Genomic DNA, 26,138 nt, shown 5'->3' on the forward strand with positions numbered 1-26,138 from the left:
TGGGACAGAAAGCATCATTAGTATAAAGAAAGGAGCACAAGGCAGATGCAACTCTTAGGTTTTGAGGCAACAGTTCACATGTGTTCCTGATCTATCAATGGGAACCCTTTCTGCATTATAGAAATGTACTTACCTTGGTTTCAGTTTTATCTTTAGTAGTTCTTCCCACTAGTCTAAGGCACCTGGGAAGATTTCTACTAACCCAATAGCCATTATTAGTGAAAAGAAAATCTTACATAAAACTATATTTACTCTTTAACTGGTATTTAATTCAGGTCTGAAGAGTATTACTTTTTGCATAAAAATGTGGAATATTAATCACAATGCATGGATTTTTGGAATACATTTTGGAGAGGTGGACCTAGAAGATTACCAAACCTCTTGAGATCTCAGTTTCCTCTCTACTATTTAAGAATTATATGTTTGCCATTCTATTCAACCACTTCAAACTCGCCAGCTTCCTAAGATATGCAGACTCCTGCTTCTCAAACTTCAGTGTGCAAATGCAATACCTAAGGGGGCTTATTAAAATACAGGTCCTACTCAGTAATGCTGCTGATTCTGTGTTTCTAATATCCTCCCAGGTGTTGCCTAGGCAGCTAGCTAGTCCTTGGACCACACTGTGAGAACCCAAAACTGTGTTTTTACAATGAAAGCTGAAAATTCTTAATCTGAAATCTAACCTCCAAAGCTGAAATGTTGCAAAATCTGAATCTTGTTGAAGTTGGTATGATTACTAAAATAAAATGGAAACTCCCATACAAAAATGCAGTCATACTAAAAATATTATATAAAACTATCTTCAGGCAATTTTTGATAAAATGTGTACGAAGCGTAGGTAAATGTTGTTTATACTTTAATCTCATCTCCAAGCTATCTCATTACCTGTATGCAAATATTCTAAAATCTGAAATAAAAAGTATTCTGTTCCCAAATATTTTAAATAAAGAACCCTCAGTTTACGTGAATGTGAGAAAAGAAAGCTATGCTTTGTTCATTACAGCAGCTGAAAGTCTAGGACATGCCCTGGCTTTTCTAGGAAAGATGGAAGCCCTGTGGGCAGTTCTGAAGTCAGGTGATCCTAATGGATCAGTTTCTTGAAGTTCCCTGACTTGTGCCCTAACTAGGCACGGCATTTAGGCACCCTATATTTTATAGGGAAGCATCTAGATATCCAGGCTTTCTGTTACTGATCAGCCCCCAGAGAGTGTGTCCTAAACTGGGTCACAGGCAGAATCAGGAGCTCCCTGGTGATGTGACCTGAACGTCATAAGAACTGGCAATCATTGCACAGAAGGGTTTTTATTAATCAGGTGATGAAAAAAATGGGCCAAATACTTCAATGTTACAAAAAAAAAAGCATATGTGGATGTTTTGACATATCTTAAAATCTCCCTAGGTGTTGGAGTGAAAATAATACAATAATAAATGACAAGATCATCTATTGATGCCCTACTAGGTCTCAATTGCTTTATCCAAAATATCCACAATTCTCATAGCAACAGAATAAGCCATGTTTTTCTTTTGTACACATACAGACTGTGCTGGCTAGTTTTATGTCAACTTGACCCAAGCTAGAGTCATCTGAGAAGGGGCCACCTCAGCTGAGAAAATGTCTCCATAAGATCAGACTATAGGCAAGTCTCGAGAACATTTTCTTAACAGATGATTGATATGGAAGAGACTGGCCCAGTGTTGGTGGTAGTACCCCTGGACTGATGGTCTTGGATATTATAAGAAAGTAGGATGAACTGACAGGGTTTTCAACCCATAAGAAGAACAACAATATCAACCAACCAGACATGCCCCCCCAAACTCCTAGGGATTAAACCACCAACCAAATAGTATATATGGAGGGACCCACAGCTCCAGCCACATATGTAGCAGAGGATAGCCTTGTCTGGAATCAATGAGAGGAGAGGTTCTTGGTCCTGGGAAAGCTCGATGCCCCAGTGTAGGAGAATGCCAGGATGGGGAGGTGGGAGTGGGTGGTTGGGTGGGGGAGCACCCTCATAGAAGCAGGTGGAAGGAGGATGGGATAGGGGGTTTCCAGAGGGGAAACCGAGAAGGGGTATAACATTTGAAATGTAAATAAATAAAATATCCAATACAAAAGAAAAATTAAAAAAGTAGAACGAGCAAGCCATGAGGAGCAAGCCTGTAGGCAGCACCCCTCCATGGCCTCTGCATCAGCTCCTGCCTCCAGGTTTTGGCCAGGTTTGGGTTCTTGCTTTTGATTCCTTCAGTGGACTGTAACTCAAGATGTGCAAACCAAATAAACAAACCCTTTCCTCCCCCAGGTTGCTTTTGGTCATGGTGTTTCATCACAGAAATAGTTATTCTAACTAAGACAGGGACTTAAAATAAATAACTTGCCAAGTTCACATGTTCACATAAGATGGAGCTGAGAGTCATCTACCTCTGAGTGATGTCTATTAAATCCCATTTGCTATTGCAGAATTTAGTGATTTATCTGTCTCTAACTATAGGAGACAACTGTTGACTAACTTTTACCATTTATTTTGTCATGAATAGTATTTGTGGATTTTGTTAATAAGGTTCCCTTCGAGGCAATGTGATCCAATGAATTATTAGAAAATATCAAAGGTGTCCTCACAATCCTTGTTAGGTTTACATTTTGAACAAAGTGGCATTCCTCTATCTTGAGGAAGGCTAAGAAACAGACTTATTTCTTTTTACCAGATAGCAAAAACCGTAGTGTATGAGGGGAAGAATAATATATCAGAAACATGAATTATTATTTGATGTTTCATTATGGAGCCATGAGTTTGTATTAAAAAAAAAAAGTAATAGAGTGACCTATTGGGAACTCCCCTTGAGCTGGATCCCACTTTGGACCTGTCACTGGACCTTCTTTTCATCAGACTCCTCTTCATTTCTACCCCTGTAATTCTTTCAGACAAGAACAATTATGGGTCAGAGGTGTGATTGTGGGATGGCAACCTCATCCCTCACTTGATGTCCTGTCTTCGTGCTGGGGAGGTGGGCTTTATAAGTTCCCTCTCCCTTCTGTCCAGCATTTCATCTAAGGCCCCTCCCTTTCAGTCCTGGTAGTCTCTCACCTCCTAGGTCTCTGGTGCATTCTGGAGGGTCCACCCCAACCTCCTATTTCCTGAGGTTACCTGTTTACATTCTTTCTGCCAACCCTCAGGGCTTCAGTCATTTTCTCTCTCCCAATACCAGATCTGGTTCCTCTCTACACCCCCCTCCACTTTCCCTCCCAGACCCCTCCCTCCCTCTCCATTTGTGATTGCTTTCTTCTCTCTACAAAATGGGATTAAGGTGTCCTCACTTGGGCACTTGAGCTTGTTGAGCTTTTTGAGTTCCGTGGACTGTATCTTGGGTATTCTGCAATTTTTTTTTTGGGGGGGGGGGCTAATATCCACTTATTAGTGAGTACATACCATGCATATCCTTTTGGACCTGAGTTACCTCATTCAGGATAATATTTTCTAACTCCATCCATTTGCCTTCAAAACTCAGGATGCCCTCATTCTTAATAGCTGAGTAGTATTCCTTTGTGTAAATGAATCATATTTTCTGTATCCATTCTTCGGTCGTGGGACATCTAGGTTGTTTACAGCTTCTAGCTATCACAAATAAGTCTCTGCTATGAACACAGTGGAACACGTACCCCTGTGGACATGTTGGAGCATCTTTTGGGTATGCTCCCAAGACTGGTATAGCTGGGTCTTCTGATAGATCTATTTCCAGTTTTCTGAGGAACCTCCAGATTGATTTTCAGAGTGGATGTACCAGTTTGCAATCCCTCCAGCAATGAAGGAGTGTTCCTCTTCCTCCACATCCTCTCCCACATGTGTTGTCACCTGACATTTTAATCTTAGCCATTCTGATTGGTGTGAGGTGGAATCTCAGTGTCGTTTGACTTGAATTTCTCTGATCAATAAGGAGTTTAAACATTTCTTTAGGTGCTTCTCAGCCATTCAAGAGTCTTCAGTTTGAAGGAGTTAAGGGAAGGAATGTGGGTTGAAGAGAATACAAAATTACAATACAATCATATATTATGCATGGATGAAATTCTCAAAGAGTAATAAAATATCTCAATCTAACATCTAACACATAACACATAACACATAACATATAACATATAATGTTGGGAGCTATTAANACAACACTATTGTCCTGATCTCTGAATTGGGCCTCTCCTCCCACACCGATGCATGGCTCTGAGAACAACCACAGATTGTTCCAGCCCTAAGTCAGCACCAGATGTCCTGACCTCAAGATGTACCCTGATACTGCCAAGTTCCTGCTTCCCCGTGTAGTCACCAAAAGTAAAATTTCCACTGCCCCATTCCTCCTGCTGAGAAGTACTTCCTCTTTTGCTTGTGCATTTAAACATTGAGCCTTGCTAATACAGTGAGACCTTGATGCTACTCAGACTGCTTCCGTGTGTCGTTCATTGCACAAGGTTCTCCTCTCTCTACCCCCCATTTGGTTCTTAGGAGAAGGTCTCCTCGAGACCCTCGAATAACTGGACCTGCTGGACGGGTCAATATAACATATAACATATAATATAATATATTACATATAATATAATATAATATATAATAATATAATATATAATAATATATAATATATAATATATATAATAATATATATTATATGTAATATATAATATATAACATATAATAATATATGATATATGATACATGATACATAATACATAATATGACATAATATATGATCTGATATATTTTCAATATAGTAAAATTAGCTTGCTTCTTATGTTAGACATCAAGGTATCAAAATATATCAAATCCAGTTTTGACAAATTATGTACAATAATTAATTATCATGATAACTCAATTCTTATAAAATATAATATACACAAAATTGAGATGTTTACTATTTTTTATATTTTATTTTAGAGTTATTTCATAAGGTCATAGGTAAAAGATTATGAAGCAATCAAATGTTATGGAGTTGGAGTGATGGACTGTGGTGAGAAGAAACTAGTTCGGACAGAAAAGGAAAGCATGTAAGATTCCTAGCTGCTGAGGAAGAGCTTGCCCCTGTGTATTTTAAAAAGAATGATGTCAAATCACTTTGTGACTTCAATTCCATTGGATAAATTTAAGATGATATAAAAAATTTTAAAACAGCAATTCAGTATGCTAGGCATATATCCTTGGCAACTACTTAATATATGACACAATGTTGAGTACTTAGTATTTACCTTGATACTTAATTTTAAATGTTTGAAAGGAGGGGATACACAGAAAGTCTGCATTTTAGGTCATTAACCATGCTTCAGGAAAGTTGATGCTGATATCTGTTGAATTTAATACGTACTCAACATTCTAAGTATTTCACACATGTTTTATCAAAAGTTTCTAATAAGACTATCGATAGTGTTCTGGTTACTAGCAGTGTTCATAAATAACCCCAAACATAATGGTCATAATAAGGCAATGAGTAACTTAGATCACAACCTTGGCAATCTGAATCTGAGCAGAGTGTGAGAATGCAGAGCTGACTTGGAGATGCCTTGTACAGTAGGCAGATATGAGGACTATCCAAGCTAGCTCATTTAGTTAGCAGCTAATGATGTCTGGGAAGTCAGCTGAGGCTGCAGAGCACCTGTGTGATACTTCCTGGGCAATATCCAGTAGTCAAATTTCCCCAAGATAATGGAAATCTCGCAAAGTGAACTGTCCTATACTAGTGGGTAGAAACCTCATGGTCATTGTAATCTAACCAAAGATGTCATATACTATTACTTGCACCATCTTTTACATAAAAGCAATCAGAGCCCTAGAACCATGAGTAGGAAAACAATGCTACTTTTCTTAGAAAGAAGTGTGAAAGAAGTGGAGAGCTTTGAGATCCACATATTAAAACTATAGTAAATAGATATGTTTATCTATTTTATAGATAAGGAAACTAAAGTATTAAAGAATTATACATACATATAAATATATTTGGGTATAAGATAGATAGATAGATAGATAGATACATATATGTGTGTATATATTCTGTGCATAAAAACACAATTTGTCTATCTTTATCGCAATTACTCTCTTGTAACCCTTTTCTACCTTCATGTCTTATGTGTGTGTATATATAGTTAGACTTGTAGATAAGTAATAGATTACACATATGGGAGAAAATATGATCTTTGCCTTTCTGGGCCACTTTGTTAAAATGATCTCTAGTTCTATCTTTTTTCCTGTAGATGATATAATTTTAATATTTTTATAGATAAATAAAACTCTTTTATGTAAACTAACAAAAATATATTCCATTTATTTATTGATGAGTGTCTATGCTGGTTTCACCTTGTCTATTGTAAATAGTGTAGAGTCCATATTTGACTAAGTCTAAGAATGTCAAACTAGCAACGTTGTCTCCAAAATCTGCACAGCGGAGAGGCTAGCTGCAATGGATACTATGTTGCAAGAAGTCTTGCATGATCAAAGAGATGAAATCAATGGAAGACATCGAACAGATTGCAGTCTGTTGGTGCTGGAAGTTCTGGTGCCGACTGCTTCAGGTGGGACTTATTCTGGTAGTTGATCTTAGCTGGTTCCTTGCCCTTTGATATGTGTTTTAGGCTCTGTATGGATTGTTGCTCCTTTCTAAGACTAGACTCAAAATGAATGGCATTTCCCTATACATAATATGACTGCTGTCGTCTAATTCTTGGCTTAGACCAACTAGCAACTGTTAACGGTTCTCAAAAAAATATTGGCAGGCTTTTGAAGAGCTACTGTTTCTTCTATATCTTCATTCCTTTCCTCTCTTGCCCTTTCAGAGTCCATAAGACCTTGCTTTACTGGTAAGATTTTAATCAGTGGTCTTGTCATAAACAGGAAAATTCACATATATTCCCAGGCTCCTGTACAGCAGACACTGGGATAGGGAATAGATAGGAGGGACTTAGGATGATTAGGGGAGCCAGGGTTAATTATACTAAATAACTCTGTCATAGGAATCTTGAATGAGCAATGGTATCATGGATATCATGGATCCTCTGAGACAGAACACAGGTCATATATCCTTGAGAAATCTTGAGTCCTATCCATGTGTTGTAATCAAAAATGCATTAACTAAACTCTCCTTTCTTCAGAGCTAGTTTTCATGTGCACTTAACATACTTAGGTACGGACACATACAAATACCTATGCACAAATACGTAAACACATCTCTATTCCTTCCTCTGGCTCTGCTTCAATTCTAGCTGAAATTATAAAAAGCTGAAGGACCAATTGTCGGAATCAGCTGTGGTAGGCTTACTGTTCTTACAGAAGGAATCAAAAAACACTTGGTATGTTATATGGCTTGGTGACATTCACAAAGCCTTCTGCTGCTAATGGAACATGAAATTTACCCAATATTTCATTTACAGCTTAGCCAAAAGGTTAGGTAATCTGTCTCATGCATTGAGACTGTTGTTCTTATTGGAAGAAATTCACATCAAAACTTTCAAAACTCCAAAAGGGGCTGATGAGTCTTAAGGGGGCTTTTATTAAAAAAAAAAAAAAAGCAAAACAAAATGTAACTCTAATGTGGCAATGAAATATAATTTACCTAAATCTTATTGTCTAAGGTAAAAGTTAGAAGTCATATTCCTAATTTTAAATCATATATAATTCATAACCTTCAGAATAATAAAGTTTTGGAGACTTGCTCTTGAATTTCCATATTCCAAGAAGTGACAGGTAGCGGCCGCATTTCCTCTCCGCCCCAGGAAACTTTAGAGGTAGATAGCCTTTCATCCCAAGTGCAGCAGGCTCAGTTACAGGTCCCTGGCAGGATAAGGTTAAGGTGGGGGGCGGAAGACAGGGCAGCGGAGGGAGACAGAAACAGAAATCAATTCAAATTACTTTAATGACAGTCGCTTAGCCTCTTCCCAGACAGGCAGATAGGAACTTCCAGGATGCTGGCAGCCCGCACAGGCGCTGCAGGGAGTCAGATCTCCGAAGACAACAGCAAGTTCAGAAAGCAGTCTGGCCTTTCTTCAGGGGGGAAAGACAAATCTCCCAAGAAAGCCCCCGAGAATGCCAAAGACAGCAGCCTCAGCCCAACCGGGCAAAGCCAGCTCAGGGCAAGGCAGCTGGCCCTGCTGCGGGAGGTGGAGATGAACTGGTACCTAAAGCTCTGCGAACTGTCTAGCGAGCACACCACTGCACACACCACCGGGATGCCACACAGGTGAGCACGCAGCGATGGGGACATCATGGGGCGGGCGGACGGGATCTGGAGAGCAGGTGCCTTGCATTCCTTCCCGGGCTGTAAAATCTTAGTAGCAGCCCTCACAGCCTCACTTGGCGCTTCAGAACCTGCACAACAAAAGGCAGGAACTTGGTGCAATGATAAACAAAGCTCTCTGAATTGAGACTCGGAAAATATCCTTTGGAAAGCCAGTAATGAGCTTAGTGGATGAGAGTCAATTTTTTTTTCCTCTAGGGAATAAAAAGTATCTTAGGAATTCAGATTGTAAGGAAAAGAAAAGAAAAAAAGAAAAGAAAAGAAAAGAAGAAAAGAAAAAAGAAAAGAAAGTTTCTTCCCCAAAGAACGAAATATTATTGCTGTCTCCCAGCGTTTCCTTTACTTTGGGAAGCAGGGCATGTGGAGAGGGCTTTTGAGCAGTTTTGAAAGTGGACAGTTGAATGGTGTTAACTTGCTGGATAAAGGTTTCCTCATACGGTTCAAGAGAGGTATCGAGCAGATTGTATTGACAATCATATACCTCAATAGTTGAGACAGGTAACACAGGGAGAAAGGAGTACTTTTCAAAAAGATGTAAATATAAAACAGTTTCCTGAAGATTTTCTCTCTCTTCTTTCCTCAGCCTGGGCTTTACATATATGTCAGGAAGGACAGTTTCATTAAACCCACCGCAGCAATGTCTGGAGTCCTGAAACCCAAGTGTACTTGTTTCCTATAAGTTGTATTACGAAATGGCATAGGAAATAGAAATAGTTTTGCAAGAAAAGCTATGGTAAAATGATCCCAGAAGTTTTTATTAAATGATAATAAGATTTCAATAGAAGAAAACATTTAATAAAATGACCAAAATATGTCTTTTGTTAAAACTACAGCATAGTATATCAAAATATCCAGGATACTCATAGCAACTTCTGTGTGTATATTTGTGGTGTGATGTGTGTGTGTGTGTGTGTGTGTGTGTGTGTGTGTGTGTGTGTGTTCTTGTGCACACATGTGACTTTGTGTGGATATGTTTTGCATGTCTGTGATAAGTATCGTCTATATGTGATACTTGTGTGTGTGTGTGTGTATGATTATCTTTGTGTATGCTGTGTGAATGTGTGTGGTATGTGTTTATGATGTGAGTGTGTTTGGTTGTGTACTCCATGCTGTGCAAGTATGCAGGGAGGCCAGAGCAAGACATCAGCTTTCCTTCTCCATCACTCTTTTCCTTCCTACTTTGTGACAGACTCTCTCTCTCACTGTATCAGGAGCTTGTCATATTGACTAGGCTGGCTGAACAGGGAGCTGCCTGTCTTTGCCCCCAAAATGCTGGGGTTACAGCACATACAGCCCGCCTGACATTTTACACGGCACTGGGGTTTGAACTCAGGTCTGAGCACTTTCAGGGCTCTTATCCACTGAGCCCTTTTCCCCGGTTTCCATTGTTATATTTCTAATTCAAACAGGAAACCTCTAAAGCAGTTGAATTAAATAGCACATATACTCTAGAACCTTGGATGACACAATTCAAAATGCCTTGACATATTTACATTTCCCTTTTTCCATGGCAGTAATAAAATAAGTGTTTCCAGATGTAAGTCACTATTGAAATATCAGCACTTAAAATGCAGGATGAAATAAACCTTCTAGAAAAGCCTAGGAATTAGATGTAGTGTTCACAGTCAGGGTGACCTGTCTGAGCTCTTGAACAGACTCTGATGCCTGCAACTGTGTGTGGGGGGAGGGGGGGTTGGGGGGTGGCAGAGTGTAGGTCAGCAGCAGGGAGCTTGAGGAAGGGACAGTCTCATTTAAGGAAAGCTTGAGGGAGCTTGTGCTCGCTAGAAATTCATCTCCTTACATAACCAGTATCCCAAATCATTGTGTATCTTTTATGTCTATAAAGCTATTATTACAGGGCCTCTGGGGGAAGTTAAGTGACAAGGGAAATCCTTGATTATAGTTTCTTTCCCTAACATATTCCTTGACTTAAGCTAGACCTGCTACTTTCCATAAGGAGCATAATGCAAGACCACAAATTTCCTACTGTCATCTGACACTGAAGCAACATTTACCAAGTCAGAGTGAAATATCAGTTAACCTAATGAGGTTTAGTGAGTAATTTGGAGAGAAAAAAACTGCTCTTTACTGTTCTACCTAAATAATAACTGGCTCTATTGTTAAAAAAGACTGGGTAAGACATGGTTTGATATTATTCTATATATTCAGGGCAATACCATTTAACCGTTGATTGACACCTGCTTAGTGAGTCATATCTGTTGAATACCATCAGAACAAAAGATGCCCATCCATCATTTATTTTACAATATGATTGTTACTCGGTTGGGGGGGGGAGGGTGGCACTAGAGCATGCAGTTGGCACTTGGCACTTAGTTCAATCCTAACTTAGATGAATTTGCTGAAGATCTCAGATGGACTTTGTGTAGCTCAGAAGACCAAGGCTGCTCCCTGCTTTTGTAACTGTGGGTATGGGAAGCACCCAGTCCTGACGAGTCTCCTAAACAATGACTAATTAGGCGATATTTCACATTTTAATGCTCACGTTGGGATATAAATCCTTGAGCTACCCTGATGTTCAGATTAGCTGTCAGGAAGTTAAGGAAAGTTCTTACGGATTTTCAGTGTGTTTTCCTCAAATAGTTTGGCTCTCCTGACATTTCTACATTAGACTTATTTGTAGTTGATAAATGTGCCTAACCTTTAAATAAAATGCCTGAAACATTATGTGTCTGTGAAATATTGTTTATACAGCAGAACATACAATGTGTTGAGAAGAATATAAAGATGCCACACATTGTAGCTGAGAAGAATTTGATGGGCATCAGTAAGGACTTAGTGTCCTCTGACTCTAATTCCCTTCCTGAAAAAATGGAATTAAAATATTGAATAGTGAGTTCACTCTAACTCATGCTGGATTGTTTTATACCTGTATCCCACAACAACCTGAATTTCAAAGGAACTTATTAGGGGAAAGCATTAGAAGTGGAGGCAGGGCTCAAGATTCCTGGTATATTTACTTAATAAACAAATATAGGAAGGAAAGGGAACGCAGATGAAAGAGTAGCCCTGTTCCCTTTTCTGCGCTGTGTATGTATGGGATTACACAATAAAACAACCTAATAAAATTTGCTTCATATTGACTGATTGTTCATTTCAGAGCTGCCTGATGATGGTGATATTGAATGTATTTATCATCTGTGGCAGCTCGTTACTTGCCTACCAAATGAGAATAGAGTAGGGGCCAGAGCTCTGGAGTTAGAGGCAAAACTTGGCTTTTCCTCTTTGCTCCCTTGTGTGCTACTTGCTTTGTTTGTTTGACTGTTTGTTTACTTGGTTTGTGTCAGGTTGACAAAAGCTTGGGTCACTTGGGAAGAGGGAATCTCAGCTGAAGAATTGTCTTCAGCAGACTGACCTACGGGCAAGGCAGTGGGGCATTTTCTTCAATGATGAGTCATGTGGTCAGGCCCAGCTCACTGTGGGAGGTCCCACCCTGGGCAGTGCCACCCCTGGGCAGGTGCTCCTGGGCTGTTTAAGAAAGTTGACTAAGCAAACCATGAGGAAGAAAACAGTAAGCTACATTTGTCCATAGCTCTGCTTTAGTTCCTGCCTCCAAGGTACCTACTTTTAGCTCCTGGTCTGGCTTCCTACAACGATAGTTTAGGATGTGAAAGCCAAACAAATCTTTTCTCTGCAAGTTGATTTTGGTCAAGTGTTTTACTATAGCAACAGAGAAGCCAACTAGAACACCATGTGACTGTGGGCATGACTTTTTAAATTTTATTTAAGGTTTTCAAATAAACTTTTGTAAGCAGAAGTAATCTTTGGACTTTGCCTAATGTTTTAAAAATAGATAAATAAAAGCAAGAGAGATAAGAGATAGTTGGTACAGTGCTTAACACACAAGTATTAGAACCTAAGTTAGGATCCCAAGTACCCACATAAAGAGATGCAGATGGAGAAGCACATCCTCACCTCTGGATAGGTGGAAACAGGAGAACTTGACCTTGCTGGACAGCCCAGCCTAGCCAAGCTGTAAGTTCCAGATCCAGTGAGAGATTGTTTCAAAACAGAAGTATGGGGCACAGAGATTACTCAGTGACTAAAGATGCTTGCTCTGCAAGCATAGGGACTTGAATTTGATACCAGCACCCATGTAAAGTCTGCACGGCTGTGCACGCATGCATGCAACCCCAGTATTAGTGCAGGATAGAGACAAAGGGGAACAAAGGCAAATGCTGAGAGCTCACTGCCCAGCCAGTCTAGCCTAGTCAAAGTGAGATTCCAGTTTAATGGGAAATGTTGTCTCAGAGCAACAAGATAAAGAACAATGCAGAAAAGGCACACAACTTCTTGCTCGTTTTGTGGTCAAAGAAATAGAAATTCAAAAAGTTAATTAACATACCTAACAATTTCTTGAAATGCAAAACTCAGTGAATTTATGGGCTAGAGAAATGGCTCAGTGGGTAAAGGCACTTGCTGTCAAGACTGATGACCCGAATTAAATCCCTGGGGCCCACATGGAGGAAAATGGACTGGCTTTTGCATGTTGTTCTCTGTCAATTGCACATGCACCATGATACACCCTGCAGATAGATAGATAGATAGATAGATAGATAGATAGATAGATAGATAGATAGATAGATAAAGATAATAGAGAGGGGGGAATGTTGGGGGTAGAAGGGTTCAAGCATGTAGTAGAGTGATGAAGATGGAAGAGAGGACTGAGGAAGAGTAAACTAATATAAAGTGTGTATAAACAAGCTACATGGGAACCTATGATCTTGAAATTCTAGTAAAAATATAATAAGGGGGATAATAGAACACATGTGCTATGAAAGAACAGGATGGACATATGGGAAGCTAAAAGTTTGAGTAGGGATAGGTGGATGGGGTAGAGGACTGGGAGAAAGGAAAAGATGGATAGAGGATGGGTTAACCAAAACAATTTATGAAGAAGTTGTATAAAGCCCTATTAGTTTGTAAGCTAATAAAGATGTAATTATTTAAAATAAGCCTGAAGAGTGATACCTCGTATTAGTGAACTGTCCCAGAGACATTATTAAAGGAAAATCTTAGTGCCAGGGGCCAGTTACCCTGCCATGAGTTATTGGTCAATAAGTCTTGGAGGCACCCCAAACAGTACAGGCTATTCAGATTGCTTTTGGCTATCTACCATAATTAGATAGTTTAACCCTGGTGCTAAATACAGCACACAATTTGGTTGCAGAACACAGAAATTAATCTTGAACTAACTAGGAAACTTTTCGCTTGCAGGGTAACTTTCTTTCATAATGCTGGAAGGTGTATTATTATTATTATTATTATTATTATTATTATTATTATTATTTTGGTTAGGGGAGAAGGACATCAATGGCCTTATGCAGCACTGGATCCTGCATATTGTGACACTGATCTGTTCTGATGATGTAGGTCACTGGCCCAAAAGTAGCAAGATGCTCTATAGGGTATAATAGTTTGAATGAGGATGGTTCCAGAGATTCATATATTTGAATACTTGGTCCCCAGCTGGTGGAACTATTTGGGAAGGATTAAGATCTGTGGCCTTGTTGGAGGAGGTATATCACTGGGGTAGTGTTTCAAAAGACCCATGCCATTCTGAGCCTCTTTCTCTTTGCCTCCTACTTTCGGATCAAGATATAAGCTCTTAGCTGTTCCTGCTGCCATGTCCTTTCTCCACCATCATGGATTATAACTCCTTGGAACTGTAAGCCTCAAATTAAATACTTTTTATAGGCTTCCTCGGAGTTTTATCATAGCAATAGAACAGTACCTAAGATAAGGAGAAACCAATTGCTTTCTTGATTAGAATTTAGACCTGCTGCATGGGAGGGAAACATGGTCAAAACTCATGGTTACTGTGATGGTTTGTATATTCTTGGACCAGGGAGTGGAACCATCTGGAGGTGTGGCCTTGATGGAATAGGTGTGACCTGCTTGGAATAGGTGTGTCACTGTGGGTGTGGGCTTAAGATTCTCACCCCAGTTGCCTGGAAGTCAGTCTTCCAGTAGCAGCCTTTGGATGAAGACGTAGAACTCTCAGCTCTGCCTGAGCCATTCCTGCCTGGATGCTGCCATGCTCCCACCTTGATGATAATGGGCTGAACCTCTGAACCTGTAAGCCAGCCCCAACTAAATGTTTTTTTATAAGACTTGCCTTGGTCATGGTGTCTGTTCACAGCAGTAAAACCCCAACTAAGACAGTTACTAGACCATAGGCCCTAGGGGAAAATCTACTAATGCTCTTTTTCTAAAAGATCACATTATTAAGATGCCTTCTAACTGTTTCTGTTTATATGTTTTTTGTTTGCTTTCTGTTACTGTAATAAAACAATGAACAAAAATAAGTTGGAGAGGAAAGATTTATTCAACTTACAGGTTACAGTCCACTGTCAAGTACTGGCCAAGGTAGGAGGCAGGAACTTTAGACAAGAACTGAATCAGAGGCCATGAAGGAATTCTACTTACTAGCTTGTTCCTCAGAATCATGTTACCACCTTTCTTATACCTCCCAGGATCATCAGCTCAGTTGTGGCACTACCCATATGTCTTGGGTATTCCTATATCTATCATTAATCAAGAAAAGTTCCCATGGACCAATCTGATTGAGGCTTTTCTCGATTGAAGTTTCTTCTTCAAATGACTCTAGATTATATCAAGTTGACAAAAACTAAACAGCATCATAGGCATAGATTTGTACCATTCCCAACCTTGTCATAGAAGCTTCTTATCACAGTGGGTAGTGGCTAATGCAGACAGTCATGACCCTTCAAAGTGCTGAGAATAAGGGATTGTCAGTGCTCAGCTGCAGATGGGACCTCAACACCAACCCTCCCCATTATCACCACCACCGAGGCTTAAAGAGCATCCCAGAAGAGAAGACAAAAGGAATGTAAGATCTAGAGAACTTGGAGGAGTACTGCATTGTCCTATGATTATGATACGGTTGCTACACGTGTGAACTCACAACACAAGACCTGCAAAGACCAAGCCATCACAAGAGGATAAAGGAATCCTCAGACCCAAACTGAACACTAATTGACAGTTGCAGAGGGAAGGAGAGTCACTTTTATTTGGAGCTGTGGCCACTAGTGACTTTCCCATGCCCCATTGTGTAACCCTGAATCTTATATGCATACAGGTACCACTAATTAGACTCAGAGTTTAAAACTAACTAAATAACTTTGAAAATGAGGCCATGACATTGAGAGCTGTCCTGGAGGGTGTTAGAGGGAAGTGGATAAAGATGAACATGATCAAGATACATTGTTTATGCATACAAATTTTTCAAAGGATAAATTTAAGGTATCATTCTTTTGAAAAGGAGATGACTACCATTTTAAACAAGTGTGGTAAGACAAGTGAATTAAAATACAAAGGAAAGAAGACTGCATTTTGTTTTTATTTTCATAATTTGCTTGGAAGTGAGATATAACCCATATTTTGCATGGTCTATGTGGCTAACTCTTAACAAAGAGGACTAAGTGTTGGTGACTCTAAAGGTGTCTGGCAAGACCATGCCCTTCACCCAGTACCTGAGCCCCAAGTACCCTGCTCTGCTCAATTAAGATTCCATCAGGTATTGAGGGGAGTACCATCCTCCCGGGCAAAAGTGAATTGAGGTTAGAATATGAAGATGTTTTTAAATATCAGCAGTATTAGCATCCCAAACCAGATCTGTCTGAACCTAGTAAGTGGAAATTACTAGGTTCAGAAATACTGGAGTAGTTCAGTATTCAGCACACAAACACGTGTGTGAAAATTTAGTTACAGCATTCTGATAGAGATTTCACCTTGTAACTCATATTCCTTATGATATAGGACAGTGGCTTTACTAAATCCTAATGCTGCTCTCACTGTTATCAGAACTACTTGAATTCCTAGAATTTGTTCACCTCCGTAGGTTTCAAGAAGGCTAGACAAGATTCTTGGCACAGATAATTCTCAAGATGAGTTTTGATAGACTTGCTTTCTGCCAGCAGAGCAACAAATGAGCTCAGAGCTTAGAAGATTCTGGCTGCATTTGTGGAAGACCTGAGATTGTGAAAGAAAGTCATGTAAGAAGATAATCTCAAGTATCAATCATGAGGTCAGTGAATAGCATGTGCCAGTTTGATTGAGCATCTTGTTTATCCAAAGTGTCACAAAGATGAATTACTACAAAATCTACATATATTCAAGAGAAATCCTATAGGAGATAAGGGCACACTATAGAATTAAGGGGAGGGATCTGAGTTCCTGGCAGGAATGATTTTATCTGGACTTGGGCAATGTGCACAGCTTGAACGGCAGGTGATGGGTATCAAATAAAGGTGTTCGTTTTGGCAATAAAAATTATTGGGGTTGGCATAGGGGTAAAATCTGTTCTGTGTGCAATAAGTCAAATGTCCATCTGCCATGTCCTCTCTCTACAAGCCTTGGCTAGATCCCTTTGGATTTGGAATAGAAAGATCTATGTTTAAATCCTGGTGGTATCTCTGCATACATAAATGGATGTGAGATCATGCATTCCCCTCATGTTTGAGGTTCTTGCTTCTTGCTATACACATGTTTAGCAAGAGGCCAGATGAGGAAGAGATCACTCACATGGACAATCAAAAAACCAGATCAATGGAGTGTGCCATCAACTTCATTATGTCTTCTTCTGGCTTTTTTTTCCTACATGACTTTTTTTCTATCAAAGGATCTATACAGAGGTACAGAAGTGGCATCTTCTGCTACATGAGTTGAACATGATTTCATTAATTGCATTTGAGGTAATGCTTGGCCAGGTCTATCCCATCTGAATTCCAAAAAGGGTGGATGGAAACAACTTCCCAGTGCTTGTCACTCACTAAGTGATAAGCCAGAAACTATTGCCTTGACAGTAATTCTTCCTGTTGGCTTCTATGCTTTTGTTACATGGGAAGGAGGAATCACAGGGGGCTGAGAAACACTTGCTCAAATTCCATTGGAAATGATAGCTGAAGCTATATTCCTTCAGTCACAGCCTTCCAGGTATATTAAATGCCATCAAGCGTCAGTCTTGAAGGCTTTGAGAAGAATCGCCATTCTATATTAAAAGAAGTTAACAGCTTTGTATGCAGGCACACACATTATAACCTAAATGCAAAGGGAAAGTTGCCAAACACTTCTTTAGTTGCCAGAAATTTAAACTGGGATTCCATCCAGACTTGTGGCTCTGTCCCAGTTGAGGAAGGGCTGATTATAGAGCTGTACATAAATACATTTTACCTAATGAAACTATTAATCATAAAGCTACCCCTAGCTGGTAAATTCTGACACATTAGAGATGTGATATGGGAATGTTTTAATTTTCCAGCCTGGTCATGAGTCTGAAGGTCCACATGGATGGGACCTGAGGTGAGAGCTCTGTCCTGTTTTACTTTTGGTTTTCTTTGATGGCTTGAGCATTGGCATGAATCGATCAGACAGAAGGGAGAAAGGAAGAAAAATCACATGGAGGATGCTGGGTCTGTAAATAGTATTCATGAGAAAAAGTTACAGTGGGTGGAATTTAGTCACATGACCATGCTTAACTGAATGGGATGCTGGGACTTGTAGTCCAAATGAATGCTTAGGAAGAAAGAAAAATGGACATGTTGCAGTTAGCCAGTCTCTAGCGCAGGGCAGTGGTTCAAGCAAGCAATATGAGTTTTGTAATTCCCTTTAACAAGGAGATATCTCTATTACCCTTTAGTTTTAACAGTATTCCTTTCATTCAAAGCCTGACCTTTGACCTGGCCTTTCCTTGGGCACATGGTAGGTCAATCTCTTTAGGCCTGCCTTCTTGGATTTCAACTTTCCTGTTTTGCTGAGAAGGCTGATGACACTTCAGAAAACTGTAGAAGGTGATATGATACCAGATTGGCAGAGACATGGGATACTGATGAAGTAAACATTCTTCTATGTCCATCCATGGACACTGCTCTCCTTCTGAGTTTCTCCATTCCATGCAGCCCTAAGGCTCACAGGAAGGTTGTTGACCCTCCCGGCATCTCGTGTTCCCTTCTTCCTCCTTTGGATTGTCAGAGGTCTTGTTGGTAGTGAAGCAGCTCCCTCTTTTCCATGGCAACAGCCACAGCCTCTGGCTCCAGACACACAGGCTGGCATCTCATGAGACAGGTTCAGGCACAAGGAAACATAAGTCAGATAGCATGAATCCAGAGCCAGGCGACCTGTCGTTCAGTCTGTTATTTCAGAACCATCAAGGCATGAGCTTGCAAGAGAAGCCTCTTGGTTAGTAGGTGCACTCAAATGACATTTATTATGTGTTTTTAATAGTATAACCTGCAGGATTCTTGGTGGCAGTGAAACAAGCCTTTCAGTTGCCAGAAACAGGATACAGTAGGAATTTTGCATGTAATATCTTTTAGTAAAACTATATATCCTTAAGTCATTCCTTATCTGACTCTCTACTTTCAATCAACGTGTGTGTGTGTGTGTGTGTGTGTGTGTGTGTGTGTGTGTGTGTGTGTTGTGCGTGTGTACAGAATGGTGAGGACTCTGAGAATAATTAGTAAGACAATTTCAGTTTATGTTCAAAGGACCTTGTTTAAGTACAAATCTTTTTCATTTACAATTCTTTACTAAAAAAAAAAAAACCAAAGTGCATTTCATAGCTTAATATTCACATTTCATTTGATTACAATGAATATGAATGTTAAGTATGAAATAAACTATGTAAAAAAATTTAAAAAAAAACCACTGCTAAGCTGTTTAATTTCCTCTAAGGCTAAGTAGCTGTTAATCAGTATAAATAATCCACAAGCAAGATTTGCTAAAAGACCCCCCTCTGTCTGCAAGCTTAATAATTTGAATGATGAGACTATCCAAATAACAGTTACTTGTTAAGCAAATGATTGAGTGATTAAACCTGTTTGTAGTATTTTGCACTCTAGATGTAAATGATAGCATTATGTTTATATGTGTTAGAAAGGAAGAAATAAAGAAAGGAAGGAAGGAAGGAAGGAAGGAAAGAAAGAAGGAAAGAAGGAAGGAAGAAAATAAATGTATGTTCCAGGATGTTCTTTTGTTAGTATATGTGTAATATTAAAATAATATCTATGGCTGGAGAAATAGCTCAGTGCTTAAGAGCACTGACTACTCTTACAGAGGTCCTGAGTTCAATTCTCAGCAACCACATGGTGACTTACAACCATCTGTAATGGGATCTGATTCCCTCTTCTAGTGTATCTGAAGACATCTACGGTGTACTCATATAAATGAAAAAGATAAATCTTTTTTAAAAAGACTTTAAAATATTTTTAACATAGTATCTAGTAATCAAACTAGAAAGTTAATTCACTAAAAAGATTTCAACATGATCATAGTCTAGCTTTAGAAACACCAGGATTATTCAGGAAAGCCTCTTGCCCAAACAACCTTAGAGTGTTTTCAGTGACCCAAGACTATAGCAGTACATGGGTGTGATATTAGAAGTGTGCGGTAAGCTCTATAAAAATATGAAGTGATTCATTTTGGAAGAGTACAGTGAGGGGAAAATATGAGAAAAATAGCATACAAAATACATCATTGCAACAAGGTTTAAGCTGAGATGCACAGGGTTTTGTGCTGTGCAAACCAGTGAGATTCAAGTAGGGTAGGATGATCATTGAAAGAAAAGGAGCTAAGAGCAAAGTCAACCCTCTTGGGCTATGGCACAAAACTTGTGTTAACCAGAAAAAAGCTTAGGAGAGTGGGTAGATGATACTTCTAAAAAGAGAAAACAAGACTCTATTCATCTGACTTTGGGGCATAATAAGACTTTCACCAGTCATTTTCCAGTAACCAAAATTTAAAGTATTAAGGCTTTTAAAATAATTTTTAAACCTGAAGAAATAGTTTGACAATTTTAGTTTGTCAAGGTGGTTGTTGCTATGTTAAAATATAAAAGTATAAAAGATGAAGGTTCCTGAAAACTTCTATAGAAAAATATTTTCTCGGCCTGGCATAGTGGTACTCTCATGTACTCCTTGCAGATGTAGTTAGCTGCCTAACTGTGCCTGCCACAGTTGATTGTGAAAGAGGATAGGGCTTATGTGGCCCGAGGGAATATTCATAGATGATGATAACTGGAGGAAGAAGTGTCACTTTTTATGATGTCACCATTAATAAGCTACAATATTCCAGAGGATAGACTCCCACCTATGCTCAGTCACACACACACACACACACACACACACACACACACACACACACACAGAGAGAGAGAGACAGAGACACAGAGAGAGACAGAGAGAGACCTAGAGAGAGAGAGAGAGAAGTAGGAAGAGACTTTTTGAGAAGATAGTTCCAGCAGGAAGAGGGAGTTAGGACAGTGCTAGGAGTGGAGGGAGAGAAGGACTAATGTTCATTATATACATGATGAAACCGTAAACCAATGAAACAACAAGTAACCATTTTAAAATGCAAAATGACAACCTACAGGATATGAGAAAGTGCTAAAAACTATATAGCTGTTAAGGCTTTAATAAAGATTCTATAAAGAACTCTGATAATTCAACAATAAGCACACAAATTAAAAATGGAAGAACCACTGCATTCGTCTTTAAAAGCTATTCAAGAAAAAGAAAGAAAGAAAAAGCAAAGCTGTTTGCTCCAGGTAGTAATTACATGGAAACCACGGGGACATGTCCTTCGTTTACACTTGAAATGCACACATACAAAGAGCTGCTGCCAGAGGCGCACTGAGATTTGAAATCCTGTATGAGGCCTGAATGTAAAATGGTTCATTCCTCATGAAAACCAGCCTGGCAGTCTCCCAGGTTAAATGAAGATGTCTCAGGTGACCCTATAATCCTACTCCTAGCTATTTTCCAGAACATTTTAACTTTATTTCACGATGTTTCTATGCGTTTGTACATATGTATATCATATGCTTAACATATTATCCCTCCTGACCTGGGTAGTCCCCTTTGACAGTTTTACTTCTGCTTTCATGTCATTTTATGTACCCATATGCGTCTCTCTGTGACTAGCTTAATTTTCTTAATATGATGGTCTCCAGGAGCATCCTGAAAACCACCAAGCCTCACTCTTTATGGCTGAAAAGAATGAAGTCATTTTGCCAGGGTAACACATTTCCTTTGCTCATTCTCCTGCTGTTGACTCCTTAGGTTGGTTCCAAAACTTCGCTATTGCGAATGGTCAAAGTATCTGCACATTCACATGCGTCATAGAGGGACTGTTCAAAACGGCCAGTGTTCCTCAGGGAGGAATGAATGAACAAACTGTGGTGCTGGTGGTGTGAACATACACAGACATATTTATTCACAGGCATAAATAAGTGATTTGCTAATAACACAGGTGGACCTCCAGAATATTCAAGTAAGTGAGAGAAACCAGATGCAAATTGTCAGACCACCTATGATTCTGTTTGGATAAAATGTCAAAAGCAAGTAAATCCATCCTGCCACAGTGAAGATTGAGGTGTTTTCTGGAGTTGTGGGTGTAAATAGAAGAAACTGATCATTGCCTATGACTCCTAATTTCAGATGAAAGGAAGAGTTTTGCTGGAAGATAGAGGAGTGGCTGCTGAACATTGTCAATACCCTACAGTCACTAAATCATCTACTTTAATACAATGTATTTTATGTTAGATGATTTTTATTTTAATATATTATCTTTTTTTGTTTGTTTGTTTGTTTTGTTTGTTTTTTCGAGACAGGGTTTCTCTGTGTAGCCCTGGCTGTCCTGGAACTCACTCTGTAGACCAGGCTGGCCTCGAACTCAGAAATCTGCCTGCCTCTACCTCCCAAGTGCAGGGATTAAAGGCATGCACCACCACGCCTGGCTAATATATTACCTTTTTAAAAAGATGAAATGACCCTGAGGTTGTTCAACTGTATAGAAAATACAGTTGATATAGAAGAGCTTCTACTTCAGTGAGGAAAATGCTCTCAAACACACACACACACACACAGAGAGAGAGAGAGAGAGAGAGAGAGAGAGAGAGAGAGAAAGCCTTATGCATTTAGATATTTAAATACATAAACTGATTTAGCTTATTCAGACACCTGGAATTAGGTCTTTGGTGACATTTCTTGCTGTGGATATCTGATCTCCCCTTTGTTGAGTGTAGTTGTTTGGATCATTGTTTGCTATTACCCCTATTTGTCAGGTTGTGAACCAGGTGACAAGTGCTTGGTGTTTAGTCTTGGGGCTACTCAATGTTGCTTTCTGAATGGGGTGTCAGAGTGGTCTCAGATTGGCTAGGTATAACTTCACCTTCTGAACCTAAGAATAAATCTTCCATAGGCTTAGTAGATGCTCTCTGATAATATTTAGGCATGTGTAGAGGCCTTGCTGGGTTTTACAGGCAACTCTGGAGTCACAGATTACCCTCAAGGTGAGAGTATCAGATGGAGTGATTGACAGGCAGATAGAAGGGAGGATGAGTCCAGGAAACTTACTGGAAGTTCTGCTTTGATCAATGTTAGCACAGGGATGAAGCAAAAAAGAGACACAAACTCCCTGTTCTAGGAACTACCTCTTTCTCCATTTTATCTCAGAGTCTTCTCTGAGGGAGATTTCCACTGAGTCTAATGTTCCCGCTCTGGCAGGAACCACATTCAAAGCCCCAAAGTTGAATGTGAACAGTACTCACCATTATGTGATAGAAGCAGAAAGGCGACATCACTTGGGGATCCCAATTTCTCTGAAATTTCATCCTACCATGTGGTTTCTTCCTTGGTCTCTCAGGACTTTGTGATCTTTTATTTCTCCCTGGAATCCATAGCTTTGGCTTCTAAGACAAGAAGGGCTAGACTAGGTAGAGCTCACAATTAAGCTAAGCAAACCATTATTAACTATGAGATACTGAAAGTGTCAAAGCATGTGTGTTATAATGGACATTACACGCTCGTGTCAGATACTAGTCTACCCTCAAAGTGCTGACCTACTAGACAGGGTGAAGATGGGCACAAGCAGAAAGAAGTTTCTAACACTCTCAAATGGCACTTCAGAACTCTGAGCTCCCCAAAGTAGTACACGTACTACTGGTGGGCAAAGGGTTAGCAAAATGTGGAGTAGCGGGCACTTTTGAATCATATTATAAATGAAATATTCCTATTTCTTTCCATTTTCTTCAGCACTTCTGATTGCCTGCACTAAAAGTAAAGGGGAGAAAAGTGCCAGATTCACACTGAACCATCTCAAAATTACCTTTGTAGTGCCTTTTAATTTCCTTTTTAAAAAGAAGAAGTTTAAACTCTAGTTCAGTGTCTTTGGAGACCATCAGTGTTCACTTGCAAATTAATAAAATTCCTCATTTTGGCTATATGTTGCAAGGATAAGCTTTCCTTACTAAATACCTTACTATAGGCTACTATAACCAGTCAGCAGATCCGAAGGCCTCTGATGCTAACTGTTGTCAGCTAGCTATGCCTGCCTTGGCATAGAGAACTTTTCCAATAGAAACGTAGACAAAAGAAAATCTTGGTGCCTGACAGCTATAGAAGAAAGTAAAGAATGGGGGAAAGTAAGACAAGGCTGGAGGGAACTTCATTAGAGGTACTGGAAATGCTCCTAATGATAGAGAGTTTGGTATGTATAGCATTTCTTCAGAAAGAACAGAGATCATGATGTGCAGAAGCTGGGGGCCCAGGGGGCATGTGTGTGTGTGTGTGTGTGTGTGTGTGTGTGTGTGTGTGTATGCAGTTTTCCTCAAGTGGAACCAGCAAGCCTGATAGAACAGTCTGCAGCATGAGGCTGTGGGCCTTGAATAGCTTCCTGGAAATAGAAGCAAAAGAAGAAACCAAATGGCCTCCTTTAAGCGAGAGAGGCAGCCTGAAGATCTTTAGCATTAACAGAGAGAGCACTGAAGAGTCAGTTGCTCAGGACACGGAAAGAGCATCACATCTGATCTTGCACAGAGCTCACACTGGGAACAGTCACAGATTCAAGCCAAGCTAGAGAGAGTTCTTCAGAGCTATTATTTCTGCAATAAAGCCTAAGTGCAGACATTGGAATATTGTGAAAAACACCATGTCCAGCAAAGGTCATCACCAAATGTCTTAGGGTTTCTATTGCTGCTACAAAATACAAAATATCTAAAATGCAAGTTGGGGCAGAAATAGTTTATTTGATGTAAACTTCTGTATTGCTGTTCATGATGGAAGGTCAGTAACTTAAACAGGGCAGGAGTTCTGGAGTTTGGAGCTGATGCAGAGTCCATGAAGGGGTGCTACTTACTGACTTGTGCCATGACTTGCTCAGCCTGCTTTTTTATGGAACCCAGGACCATCAGACACGGGTTGTCACCTTCCACAATGAGTTGGGACCTCCCCAATTAATCATGAATTGAGAAAATGCCGTAAAGGCGTGCATGAAGCCAGATCTTAGGGAGGCATTTTCTTAATTGATGTTCCTTCTTCTCAAATAACTCCAGCTGTGTCAAGTTGACATAAAATGATCCAGCATACCAAACTCAACCAAAAACACGCCCTTAAGCTGAACTCTATGTTCCTACTAGAAATCAACAACTCTATTTCCTGTATTTAAGGATGCAATATCCAACTTGAGTCAAAAGCATGGTTTGCCAGGAAGTTCAGAGCAAAGGGAAGGACTGACTGAATTCTTTCCTGCCTGGGACAATTATTTACAGCAGCTGAGAATTGGAAGCCTTTGAGATACCTGACTTTTAGGGAGAGGTTTATAGCTGTAGGTCCCTAGCCCCATAAAAGCAGAATAAAGGGTGCTGGATACCATGGGAGGTACACAAAGGGAAGAAGTCAAAAGCATATAATTGATTTTTGTTTAGTGTAGTGTTCTGTGACATGGCATGGTGTAGTGTGACATGGTGTGGCTATAACACGGCTTAGCATTTGCCACAGTCCGAATGCAGAGATCAGAGAGCAGTTTGTGGAATTGGTTCTCTCCTTCCCCTTTGTGGGTTCTGGAGACTCAAAAGTCAGGTCATCAGGCTCACAAACTTGTCCCTGCTGCTGCATCACCATGCAGGCTCAGATCAATTAATTTTCATACTGTGGCGATGGACTTTGAGTGATCTTCTTTCATTCAGTTATGATTTGGGTGACAAATCTAAGAATTCTTCACGCTATTAAAGATTTCCTTCTGTTGGACCAGAAAGATGGCACTTGCTGCCAAAATCCAAGAGCTGAGTTTGACACCTACAACAAACAAGATGGAGAGAGCTGACTCTTGCAAGATGTCCTTACACCTGTGCTTACATGCACACACACATATAAAGGAACAGTAAATAAAGACATGTAAAAAATTCTTTTCTCCTGTTTTTATAGTTTCAAATGTACTTCTGGGTCATGATTCATTTTGAGTTAACGCTTATACAAATGTAAAACTTAATCCTGATATTCACTTATCTTTGATTTAAAAGTTATTATGTGTGTGTAACTGTGTGGGCATGTGTACATGAGTGCATGGGCCTGTAGCATCCAAAAGTAGACATCAGATTCCCTGGAGCTGGGATTTCAGGTGGTTGTGAACCTCTCATTGTGATACTGGGAACCAAACCTTGGTCCCCTGTAAAAGCAGTAAGCTCTTATACTGCTGAGCCATCTCTCTAGCCCAGATTTATGTATCTTCTTTTTTTGTTTTGTTATTTTGCTATCCTTATAAATATCCAGTTGTTCTGTCTATTGAAATCTCTATCCTTCCTTCTAGTCTAAAAAAAAAAACTGTCCATATTTGTATGAGCCTTCTGTTTCTTATCTACACTTCGTTGATTTTTTTTTAATCATTTGACAGAAACAACTAAAAAAAGAAAAAGTTAATAGACATTTTACCCAAATGACTCCTGTCGCTAATATAACAGTTTACTAGTTTATGAAGAATTTGATGTTTTTACAGAGGAATACTGATGCATTAATGAATCATTCCCAAGGCTTTATGGTAACAGATCTGGCTGGTGTCCTACCATAACA

At 39.6% G+C, this 26,138-nt stretch overlaps 1 protein-coding gene across 1 annotated transcript in view; it reads left to right on the top strand.

Annotated features, from left to right (window-relative positions):
* Positions 1-7,866: 7,866 nt before the first annotated feature.
* The window catches only part of Kcnab1 (potassium voltage-gated channel subfamily A member regulatory beta subunit 1), a 420,837-nt gene continuing 402,565 nt past the window's right edge, over positions 7,867-26,138 (top strand). Inside the window, exon 1 of the mRNA XM_021157435.2 lies at positions 7,867-8,199. Coding sequence (XP_021013094.1) covers positions 7,925-8,199 — 275 coding nt within the window. The 5' untranslated portion in view covers positions 7,867-7,924. The remainder of the gene's footprint in view (positions 8,200-26,138) is intronic.

This window comes from Mus caroli, chromosome 3, assembly GCF_900094665.2.
Source record: "Mus caroli chromosome 3, CAROLI_EIJ_v1.1, whole genome shotgun sequence".
Taxonomy (NCBI): Eukaryota; Metazoa; Chordata; class Mammalia; order Rodentia; family Muridae; genus Mus; species Mus caroli.